General features: G+C 44.4%; 2 protein-coding genes across 3 annotated transcripts in view; one reads left to right on the top strand and one right to left on the bottom strand.

The window, feature by feature from the left end:
* Positions 1-1,694, bottom strand: part of atp5f1d (ATP synthase F1 subunit delta) — a 41,501-nt gene extending 39,807 nt beyond the window's left edge. For both annotated transcript variants that reach the window (XM_061826149.1, XM_061826148.1), the window contains exons 1-2: positions 1,445-1,694; positions 74-227 (exon numbers count right to left, since the gene is read on the bottom strand). In XM_061826149.1, coding sequence (XP_061682133.1) covers positions 74-227; positions 1,445-1,561 — 271 coding nt within the window. In that variant the 5' untranslated portion in view covers positions 1,562-1,694. The remainder of the gene's footprint in view (positions 1-73; positions 228-1,444) is intronic.
* Positions 1,695-2,397: 703 nt separating this feature from the next.
* The window catches only part of cbarpb (CACN subunit beta associated regulatory protein b), a 30,641-nt gene continuing 20,658 nt past the window's right edge, over positions 2,398-12,380 (top strand). Inside the window, exons 1-2 of the mRNA XM_061825890.1 lie at positions 2,398-2,517; positions 12,204-12,276. Coding sequence (XP_061681874.1) covers positions 12,229-12,276 — 48 coding nt within the window. The 5' untranslated portion in view covers positions 2,398-2,517; positions 12,204-12,228. The remainder of the gene's footprint in view (positions 2,518-12,203; positions 12,277-12,380) is intronic.

The following is a 12,380-nucleotide window of genomic DNA, read 5'->3' as shown; positions in this document are numbered from 1 at the left end:
GGGGGTGGGGGTTAATTAATAAGGAAGGAAAAAATAAAAACAAGCATTCTGTTATTTGTCATGTCTACCTTACCAAAGTATTTAGCAGCGGCGCCGTCGTCGCTGAACACCGTGACAACGCCGGGCCGCAGGACCTGCAAGGTGGGTACGTGGGCAGGGAGGATACCAAACGCGCCAGTCAGTGTGGGCACGTCCACCTGCTTCACACTGGCCTCTTTGAAGAACACCTGCAAATATGACAAAAGAAATATGATGGGAATTGTCAACTTGATAGATGTTTCACAAAACTCCTGCAGAGTGTTGATAGTGAACTAAAGTATATATTTGCCAATTTATTTTTTCCTGAATTTTGTTGAAGAACTATTTCATGAAAATCTGCCTTTTTATGTTCTTTCCATACCAAACACCCAAAACACTTGTTAAATAGTCCAGATCATTATTGGAAGACAACAGTTGGTCATCTGCTAATAGCTAGCTGATTCATGTATGGCATGCTAAGTGTTCAATTAATTCTATTCATTCATTCTCAAAGCCACTTATCCTCACATGAGTGACGAGAGTGGTGGAGCGTATGACAGTTAACGTCAGGCGAAAGGCAGACTGCACCCTAAAATGATCGCCCGTCAGCCACATGGCAAATATCGCGTCCATCATTGAGCAGGAATTGATTCCACGCTGCCCGTACCAAAGTCAGGCTTGTGTACCACGACACCATCAGTGAAAAACTAATCATAGTCATTTGAAATATATTCATTTGAATAATGACGGTATCTAAGCATCACTGAGTCGTCAATAGATTGGATAAGAGAATGGAGCAATTACTATTTTTGTGATGTTAAGCAGTGTCATGCACATCTGGACCCTCACAACCAACCATTTCTATATAAAGGCATTGTTGTAGGATTACTTTAAGACTATATAGAAGTAGTTTGAGAAATGATATATGGGAGCATGCAATACAACTCAATTTTTCCACCCACACTGGGCATGGGTGCCGTAATTGCCACATATCTCTTGTATTGGACGCCAGAAGGTTCAGGTGTGTAACTGTCCATGGAGTAGAAGTCAAGGTTGAGAGCAAAGTTAAAATGTCAAGTTGGCCTCATATTGTATAAACAAACGTAAAGTACTTTAAATGACATATACACAACAATAATTTTTTAACTAACGTGGTTATAATTAGTTCCGCCGCAGGTCAATAACAAATAATCATGTCATCTGGCTGACCTAGCTCGGTCAGCATTGCTAGTACTCCAAAATGTGCATTTATTTTTAAAAATGAAGCATGGAAAAAAGTATTGACACAAATGCAAGAAAAACAAGCAAATGACATACACTGTCGAAGATTTTTGACAAAGTTTGATAATACATTTAAGCGAATATTGAGCAAACTGTTCCGCTAACGCTAGCAAGGCCCGGCTAGCATTTCCAACGCCGCGGCTACCTGCGTCGGGGAGGCGAAAGTGAAGGACATCTGCGGGGCACCAGAGACAGCCTCGGCGTAACAGCGCGCTTGCCTCAGTACGGGGAGAGAACGGCGGAGAAATCTTGCTGCCATCATGTTGGACAATTCCAATTTAGTTCAAGTACTAGTGAATGACAGACACCCCCCAAAACCCGAGCGCGAAGCCAATCCGTGTGCGCTTGGTGGACAAGGACGCTGCTAACCTACCCACAAGGCTTTACGGCGGCGCGGCGCTATTGGGTAATGTAGTCTTTTCGGTGATAGGTTATACCGGAAGTAAAGGGCTTCAGAACTATAGACTGATGTCAACAACAGACTGAAGAAAATAATGAAAAACTGTCTTTTTCTTAAAAAAAAACCTCATTCATTATGGATTTAAATAACAAAAATAATGTTTGTCATGATAATTTACCTGAAACAGGAAGTTTACTTATTTTTGCCAGAAGAGGGCACTATATTACTGTTACAAAATTTAAAAAAACTGATAGAAATGACTTAGACAAAGACACTTAACTTCAACGCCATAATCACAATTGACAACATATTGAATGAGATTTATCCATGTAATGATTTTTTTTTAAATCAAAGTTTTAACTTGTATATGCTGAACATCTTTTTTTTCGTCATTGCAACTTAACTGAGGGTCATTCTGGGACTGTTTTCTAGATAGATAGATAGATAGATAGATAGATAGATAGATAGATAGATAGATATAGATAGATAGATAGATAGATAGATAGATAGATAGATAGATAGATAGATAGATAGATAGATAGATAGATAGATAGATAGATAGATAGATAGATAGATAGATAGATAGATAGATAGAGATAGATAGATAGATAGACCGCGCAAGCGTCGTGCCGCTTGTCTTTCCCTCACTGGTGACGCCAGTCGGACTGGCCGGTGGGCGTGTCCTAAACGCAGGGGGGCTCCCATTCATAAATACCTAAAAGCCTTTTGAAAATTCTCCACATTCAAAAGTGATCTCGGCAGGTTTTTCCCGTGGTTCGCCACTCTCCGCCTCTGGCCGGACCACGCAGGTAGAGCAGGTAAGTGCCATGGGTGTCGATGTGGGCATTTTTTATTTTTTTTTAAGGGGGGGACGCGTGCGGTGTATGAATGCCTTCGATGTCGAGTGTCTTCATGGCTGCATTCGTGCATCCAGACGTCGCCGTGTCATCGATGAAGTGCATTTCGCCGTGCATCTCAATTCTTGGGTCTTCGATGCTCTTTGAATGCCCCGCAATTTTGCTTGGAATCGATTACTATTGCTGAAATATGGCCGCATCATACAGATCTTAGAGTTATGCTATAATATATATACTGCACGTGAATAGGTTCATGTTAAAATCATGCGAAATGGTCAAAAAGAAGGACGAATCCAATCAAAATGCAAATCATAAGTGAAGTCGATTAAGCATTGGGTACTCAACTGAGGTCTCACTTTGTCTGCACACAATCATTTCGCTATTGTGTCACTCGTCTGTATTATTTATGAAACTATATTAACGTCAGCTGCAGATGGAGAGACCCCTTTATCTGTTAGCAATTATAAGTGATATTACCGGTATATAACAATGTGTGGCAGGTGAAATTAAAAGTCGAAACAAAACTAAACGCGCTATTATTGAGAAAGGCGGCGGACTGATGAGAATCAATAAAGTCATCTCAATATTGTGAAGTGACCACATGTTAAGGTCGACCTAAACGCTCATCGTCACTTAATGCATGATCACACAGTTCAATAAATCTGACAGACCGTTTCCATGTTGTACCTAAAATAAATCCACTCGGTACCCCTTTTTATTCTTCCTTTTGATTGACGATTTTCTTGCGAACTTCGGCACAGACATCTATCCATCCATTTTCCGTTGTGCTTGTCCTATTAGAGGCACAGTTGTTCTGGAGCCTATCCTACCCTGGACTGGTCGCCGACCAGTTACAGGGGTCATATAGAGAAACATCCACACCACGCCGATGGATAAATTCAAACTGTGGTGTCCAAACTATGGCCTGGGGGGCTTTTGTGGCCTGTTTTTAAGCAGTTCATATATCAAAAAATAACATTTAACATGGTTCATGGTGGCTCAGCTGGTAAAGCGTTGGCCTCACAGTTCTGAGGACCCGGGTACGATCCCGGGCCCGGCTGTGTGGAGTTTGCATGTTCTCCCCTTGCCTGCCTGGGTTTTCTCCGGGCACTCCGGTTTCCTCCCACATCCCCAAAACATGCAACATTAATTGGACAGTCTAAATTGCCCCTAGGTGTGATTGTGAGTGCAGCTGTTTGTCTCAATGTGCCCTGCTATTGGCTGGCAACCAGTTCAAGGAGTATCTCCCCCCCCCCCAGCCCTATGACAGCTGGGATAGGCTCCATCATTCCCCACGACACTTGTGAGGATAAGTGTAAAAAGAAAATGGATGGATGGATAGTTCACAATGAGGGCCACTGATGGTGTAGCGGTACACACGGCTGACTTTGATGCGGGCAGCGTGGGATCGATTCCTGCTCAGTGATGGTCTTGATATCTGCCCTGAGACTGCCTGGCGACCAGATCAGGATGTAGTCCGCCTTTCCCCTGAATCTGGCTGAGTTATGCTTCAGCTCTCCCGATACCCTTGTAAGGATATGCGGCTTGGACAATGGTTGGATGGATGATTCACACAGGCGGTACGGTGGCGCAGCTGTAAAGCAGTGGCCTCACAGTTATGTGGACCAGCGTTCAATCCTGGCACTCCCTGTGTGGAATTTTCATGTTCTCCTCGTGCCTGCTTGGGTTTTCTCCAGTTTTCGCCCAAAAATATGCATTAATTGGACACTCTAAATTGCCCCTAGGTGTGATTGTGAGTGCGACTATTGTCTTCATGTGCCCTCCGATTGGCTGGAAAACAGTTCAGGTTGTACCCTGCCTGTTGCCCCTTGACAGGTGGGATAGGCTCCAACACTCCCGCAACCCTTCTGAAGCGGCTAAGATAATGGATGAATGGATGGTTCACAATGTTGTTGTGTTTTGAAACAGTGAGTTTCAACACCTCCGTCCCACCTGTGTGACAACTACAACGCACAACGCATCAGCCAATCATCTAAAGGTCCACTGTCCATTGCTGCATGGAGAGCGTTTGCTCATTGGCCACATGTCACCTAGACGTCAGCATTAAATAAAAAACGACCTCCATCACATGACATCAAGACAAGCTGGAGCAAAAGTCAGGGTAGCCTGTTCAGATGTCTTTAATTCTGTGACCTTTATTCATTCATGATGACGGACCTTTTCGATCGTACTGTAACATCTGCCGTTCGACTCATTCACGGCACCTTTTAGTTTGCGCGCAGGTGGGAGATTTAGCCGCCTCCCGTTGTGGTCCTTTCACCCCTGCGGCTCAACGCTACATTGGAAATCCTACGTACTATAATATCATCCCACAGAACAAGTAAAAAAGGTCGCCTTACAACTATACGTTTTACTATCCAATGTGGAAAAACAAATAATAACCCATGTCCGTCTCTGTAATAAAGACAGAATTCACGTTGAACTTTATTTACAAAAACAAGAAAGACAACAATAAATAATTTTTGAATAACAGTTAACGAACATCAGTAAACAACAGCAAAATCAGCACCCAAGTCCCTCCTTTGACAGTATGCAAAAGGGAGGGGGGAAAAAGCCTGTATGAATAATAAGCATCACTTTGATATCTCATCATTCAAATCGTGTGTCTTAGTCATGGCTGGTGTTATTGTTTGGATTTTTCATGATATTACTATTAGAGTTGAATGTACCACACGCACCAAATTATTATAAAAGTCGATGCCAGATCGGGTTAAAACCGAGTGTGGAAAAAATGGTGGAAATCCAAGACAAACCCTGTATATAATTAATGTGATATTTTACTTAATTTTGCATAATTTCACAAAATATATTGGGTTGGTAAATCAGATCTACACCGATTAATATTCTGAAGTACAAGTCTGTGAAAAGATAAAGATAGTCAAGTTACCTTGAACTGGGGATGGAATGCTCGAGGGCGTCTGCTCGAATCCGATTCGACCAAATTAAGAGGTGGCAAAGTCTTTTTTTTTCGACACTTGAAAATGAAAGTGCCGAAAATCACGTGATGACTGAACGAGGCCTCGAACATCACAGCAGTGTCTTGTCTGGGTGGACATGTTTGGAGACCATTCAAGACCCCATTTAAATGTGTCAGAATCTTCATCAAATGAAGGCCCTTTTGATAGATTTAAAGCACGGTGTCAAACTGGTGGCTCGGGGGCCAGATCCGGCCCGCCACATCATTTGATATGGCCCGTGAAAACAGATAAAAAATTCCTGTGGGTCTGGTGTACTAACATTGGAATCATTTTTTTTTTTTTTATTAATCTCCCTTTGCAAAGAAATGTAATACAGTAGTTGGAAAACATGTTTTTAAAGGGTTCCAATTTTAAAGGGGGGTTATTCATCAATGTGTTTGGTATAATTTATGCAATTTTATGAGGTCATCTTTCATTTGTATGGGTTCACACTTGTAGCGGCCATCCAAGGGAAGTCATAACTAAGATGCAGCCGGTGACAAAAATGAGTTTGACAGCCCTGATTTAAACAATGATTAATACAGTACATCAATATCATTTTCAACAAAGAAGCCAAAGAGGGAGGAAAATATTTTACTAACAAAGTATATTTTTTTAATATTTAGGGATACACACAGTGAGATGCTGCTGCAGTCTAGAGTTTTTAGTCAAGTGGTAGCACACTCAGCTCTCAATCTGTGAGGATGGTGTGGGGGCGAGTGCTCAAGTCCGTATGTGGTCGCATTGCGTGCGATAACCAACGTTACTCAAACTTGTATGTGTGGATGCCTTGTTGGCTTTATAGCTTTCCACATGGCAAAAAAAAAAAAAACATGTGATGTTGTGGCATTTGCGTCCCAGGCATGACATGCGCTAACGGTTATATGAAAATAAGCCAGTTGTTTGACACGCATCTGCGTCAAGTGGAAAGACGCCTGCGACTAACAGTCAATATCCATTTCACAAGCATTTTACTTCATTGTTACCTTTCACAAGGCTCTGAGATCAGCTAATTCAAAAGAGTGGGTTAGCGCTATGGATCAATGTATGAAAAGTGCTATACAAATACAATTGGTTTTGATTTAATTTACTGTAATTCACGGCCTACAGAGCGCACCTGGTTACAAGCCTCACCGAGTACATTTGTAAAGGAAATACCATTTGTTAGATACATACACTGCAGTTGTGTAAAAGCCGCAAGTGCCCACATTGAAACCCGTGAGATATTTACAAAGAAAGATGGTAAACAGAAAGAGTTTATCGCTAGCTAATGCTAGTGCTAACGCTAGCGCCACGCTAAAGCTAGTGCTAACACGAACACTGCAAGTTAAAATAAAACTTACCGGTAAATATCACTGAGACACGCCAGTAACACAGCAGCAACATGCTAGCACAGCGCTAACGCTAGCGCAGTGCTAACAGGACCGGTAAGAGTCACTTCTTCGGCACATATATCTCATTCTCACCTTAGAAAGGGCAGAAAAAATGCACAAATTTACTGCATCACCGCATAAACAGCAGGGTTGAAAGCGTGTGGATAAAGTCGCGGTTTGTATGCTGAAAATTACGGTACTTCTAATCTGTGGGCACCCATGAAACATCACGTAATAGTAATGGCCACTTTGGAGGATTTATCTACCAAAGAACACAATAAAAAAGGACAAAACAACAATGTGTTTATTGAACACATGTAAACAGCGAGACACGACAGCTGTGGAAGAACCTTTGTCAACGGTTCCTTTGATAAGCAATATGCAGGTCCGGCCAATAGATAGCGTTCATAAGTGTGCAAAGGTTTCACAATGTCTTTGTTTCTCCATCCCTGCCTTTAACATGCTGTAAAGCTGTCAACCCGGCAGACTCGGTTTGTTCCTAAAGTAACACACAACTTCATTAATTTTGACGACATCGCTGATAAATTACCTGAAAAATGCTGATGGTGAACTGCGTGCCAGTGCTGCAATCAATACCACAGTGCACAATTGTGTAAATTTCTGCCCACACAACACGGGATAAGCCAGCCCTGATGTGCTGATGCAAAACAGACCTTGCTGAGATGTTTAAAGAAGCTGGGAAATACGCACTTTTCGGCCAATGCTTTTCGGAGGTTAACGACTGGCGGCCGACATGCCGTGATTGTGATCCTCAAGTAAAGATTCCCAGCTTACTACATGTGTTGGTTCCAAGATGTACAGTAGTGACTGTTTACCCAACAGTTCTGAGGACCCAGGTTCAAATCTGGTCTCGCCTGTGTGGAGTTTGCATGTTCTCCACATGTTTGGGTGGATTTTTTTCTGGGTACTCTGGTTTCCTCCCAGATCAACAACAAATCCCCTGGGAGGTTAATGGGGGAAATGAGTTTCCTCCGCAGGGTTTCCGGGCTCTCCCTTAGAGATAGGGTGAGAAGCTCGGTCATCCAGGAGGGCCTCATTGTCGAGCCGCTACTTGTCCGTATTTAGAGAAGCTAGATGAGGTGGCTGGGGCATCTGATTCGCATGCCTCCTGCATGCCTCCCTGGTGAGGTATTCCGGGCACGTTCCACCGGAAAGAGACCCCGAGGACGACCCAGGACACGCTGGAGAGACTATCGGCTGGCTTGGGAATGCCTCGGGATCCCTCCGGAAGAGCTGGAAGAAGTGGCTGGGGAAAGGGAAGTCTGGGTATCTTTGCTGAAGCTACTTCCCCCACGACCCAACCCAGGAAAGCGGTAGATAATGGATGGATGGTTAATTGCCCATGGGTGGGAATCTGAGTGTGAATGACCTTGCGATTAACTGGCGACCAGTTCAGGGTGTACCCCGGCTCTACCCCAGAATTACCTGAGCAGTGCCAGTGAGGCTGAGTGATATCAATAATGGCTGGATACTGAAACTTGCTCCAGGCAAGAGTAGAACTATTCTACCGAGATACAGACCAGGTAAGCCACCCCGAAAATCATGCAAACTCCAATACAATTTCCCTGCAAACCTTTAACAGAACGCTGAGGGAGCAGTTTCTCAAAATCACCAAAATATAATTGTTTGTACACCCATGATAAGGAAATGAACATAACGCATGTTTTTGGAGCATGTAAAGAAACCGGAGCACCTGGACAAATCACAAAAGGATCTGGAAAATCCAGGATTAGAACCCTGAACCAAAGAGCTGTGAGGCAAACGTGCTGAACATGCCTTACCATGTTCCAGACACAATGTTACAAAAACCAATAATGCTTTCATTTGTACCCGCCCGAGATCCATTTTTCTCACGTAATGTCTAACTTGACATTTAAGCGGCAATTCTGCTGCTTTGTTTTTGCGCTCAGCCGCGCCGCCGCGCCGTCCTGTTGCTTCGAGGCCACTGGTCCGCTGATGAGAGAGGACGGTGGAAGGGGGGGGGGGGGGTGTGCATCTTACTTGGATGGAGGCGGACTCTCTCAAGGCACACACACACACACTCGCACATCCAGAACCACTGCTTTCGATGCTATTGCTGCTCCTGCGCACTGCCCTCCATCAGTGGTAATATACTGGAAGCAAGCAGGAGGATTAGACAGGCTGCGAGCAGAGGGTTGTGTTTACAGGCTCTGGTGCTCAAGTTGCTGCAGTGAGTGGCGGGCATGTTGCTTCTTCCACGCCGGGGTGAGTATCCGGGCTCCGTGTGGATGAATGTGTGGGCGTTTTGGTGGTGCAGTAGCAGGATTAATGGCCATGATCTGGAGGTGCCAAGACGTAGCAGCAGCAAGCGAGCAGCGGTGGACAGCCTCAGCCTCAGACCTCGTGTGTCTGCGATGGGAGCTCGTTCGACATTCTACCGAGTGGCTGATGATTTCCACAGCTCAGATGCTTGGCTTTTCTGTTTTTGGCTGAGGATTAAACACACGCATGAGCAGCACGTGAGGGGCACACTTGTATCTGCTCACAGTTGGGATTTTGCAAAGGATTATAGTGCAGCATCCATACTTGCTCTTGTTTTTAAACACGCCTTTTATTAGCACCAGCAGGCAACGGAATAAAATTCATCAATTAAATTGGGCACACAGTGTAGAATTTTTAGAAGTGTTATTTTGGAGTGATTGAAGTGGTCACGCTGTAGAGACAGATTGAGTCCAAGCTAGCTCCAGAACAGCAATTCCCAATCACAGTGGTTTGTTACATAAGTGTGCCATGAACGATCAAGTGTGCTCCTTTAATTAGTCTCCAAAATTATTATTTGCATCAAATAGTGTAGCTTTGTTTATCGACGCAAGCCACACATAGTCACAGGCAAAATACTTGAGTACCCTTTATGGCCGAATGCTCAATTAACCAGGGATATCCAAATGTTATCATTCATACAGCGTAAGTTAGGGGATATTACATTTAGGTGCGCATCATTACTATAGAATTTTTGTAACATTTTAATTTGATGGTGCATGAATTAGAGGGGCGGTGGGGGAAGAGTGAAGCTCCAGGGAGAAGAGATAGCAAGGGTGGAAGACTTCAAATAATTGGGGTCAACAATACAGTGATGGAGACTGTGGAAAGGAAGTGAAGAAATGGGTCCCAAGTGGGGTGGAACAGTTGGCGGAAGGTGTCTGGTGTTCTATGTGACAGAAGAGTCTCCGCTAGGATGAAGGGCAAAGTCTATAAAACAGTGGTGAGGCCGGCCATGATGTACGGATTAGAGACGGTGGCTCTGAAGAAACAACAGGAAGCAGAACCTGAGGTAGCAGAAATGAAGATGTTGAGGTTCTCACTCGGAGTGAACAAGTTGGATAGGACTAGAAATGAGCTCATTGGAGGGACAGCCAAAGTTGGATGTTTTGGAGACAAGTTTCGAGTGAGCAGACATCAATGGTTTGGGTACATCCAGAGGCCAGAGAGTGGTAGAAGGGTGCTGAGCATGGAGCTGCCAGGTAAAAGAGCGAGAGGAAGACCAAAGAGAAGGTTGATGGATGTGGTGAGGGAGGACAGGAAGACTGTGGGTGTTGGTGACGAATATGCACAAGATAGGTTTAGATGGAAAAAGATGACACGCTGTGGCGACCCCTAATCGGGACAAGCCGAAAGGGAAAGACATTTTAATTTAATGGTGTGCCATCACGGTGACAGAGTGCAGGACTGATTAGAACGTCCGCCGCACAGTTATGAGGACCCAGGTTCATATCTCACCTCGTTTATCTTGAGTTTGCATGTTCTCCTTGTGCCTATGTGGGATTTCTCCAGGTACTTTTGTTTACTCTTCATCCCAAAAAGATGCATAGTAGGTTAATTGAAGACTCTAAATTGCCCGTAGGTGTGAAGGTGTGAATGGTTATATGTTATTATGTGCCTGGCAATTGGTTGGCATCCTGAGTCACTGATAGTGTCGTGGTACACACGCCTGCCTTTGATGCAGACAGCATAGGATTGATTCCTGCACAGTGATGGTGTCGACATCTACCTTGTGCCTGCCTGGTGACCAGTTCGGGGTGTAGTCTGCCTTCACCCGAAGTTAGCTGGGTTTGGCTCCAGCTCTCTCTCCGGATAAATGCACAGGGGTTATGTCAGGAAGGGCATCCAGCGTAAAAAACTATGCCAAACAAATATGAGCGTTCATCTGAGATGATACGCTGTGGCGAGCCCTGACGGGACAAGAAAGAAGAAAGAAATACATACACACAATCGGTTGGCGACCTGTTCAGGGTGTACACCAACCTCTCACCCGAAGGTAGCTGGGATAGGTTCCAGCACATCCGCGACCCTAGTGAGGATAAACGGTTTGGTGACCTAACGAAGAATAGATCCGACACAAGGATATAGGCAAAGGCGGAATACTAGAAATGCGTAATGGCAATGGTAGTAGGCACAAGCAATAATCTGACAAGTCCAATTCCATCGCTGCTGGGGTTTCAACTCTACACATTGCAATAGCTTGCAGGTGCGGCTCAGCCGGCTCCGCCCACCAACGATCGCCAAGGGAACTGAAAGACAATGAAAGCAAATGCGCAGCAACACCAACTTGGAGCACAACAGATTCTCCTTCCATCTCGAGTCACACATCTTCCACACTCTAATATCCCCGTGGATATTATCGAATCGACCGGATTCAATGGCCGCGGTCATTACTGATCCCAATCCTCTCCGAGCAAAATTAGCAACGGTCTCTGTTCCAACGTCATAGAGAATCAAGCTTAAATATGGCACCGCGCACTAACTATTTACTGGTGAACTCAGATTCAGACAATAAAGCAATACCTTCTAGATGTCATCATAGATGCATTTGCTTGCATGCATTATTATTGTTGCTAACAATCAATTTCACTCGATCTAGCAAATCCTTTACAAGCAATTAATTTACTATCAGTCTATTACGCACATCCTAATGTGGTTCATTTCAGCGTAGAAGGTCAAGAAGATCACGGGTTGAAAATGGCAGAGGCGTACCGAAGCCGTGCGCTCAGATTGTTCTGACGCACTGAGCGGCGTTATAGTCCTCAGTTCATTTCAACTGTACTTCCACTCGGATCATCAGCGGCGGCTCTCGGCGTTCACGTGCATTTGCTGTGCGTTTAACTGTCATCTCTCGTTCGACTTCAGATTGTTTACTTGATTTAATGCAAGCAGTGGATTGTGGGTACAGAGTGGAGATAAAAGGCCGTCTGTCTCTTCTGCGTTGACTTTTGTGACTTCAGTAAACCATTTCCTCTGTGTGTGTGTTCTCTCTCAGGGGGACTCCATAGTTGGCCTGGACCATGAGCTATGAGTCTACCGTCTGGAACATCCTACCAGAAAACTCTACTGTAAGTCTGGCCGCATGTCAAACTTCCTGTGTTTGTACGTTTAGTGTGTCCATTGCCCTCGTTAATAAACAACTTCCTGACCTGGATCCGGGATTAGTAAATCA

This window comes from Syngnathoides biaculeatus, chromosome 7 (assembly GCF_019802595.1).
Source record: "Syngnathoides biaculeatus isolate LvHL_M chromosome 7, ASM1980259v1, whole genome shotgun sequence".
In the NCBI taxonomy this organism is placed as follows: domain Eukaryota; kingdom Metazoa; phylum Chordata; class Actinopteri; order Syngnathiformes; family Syngnathidae; genus Syngnathoides; species Syngnathoides biaculeatus.
Note: the sequence above shows the minus strand (reverse complement) of the source record. Positions and strands in the feature narration are given on the sequence as shown.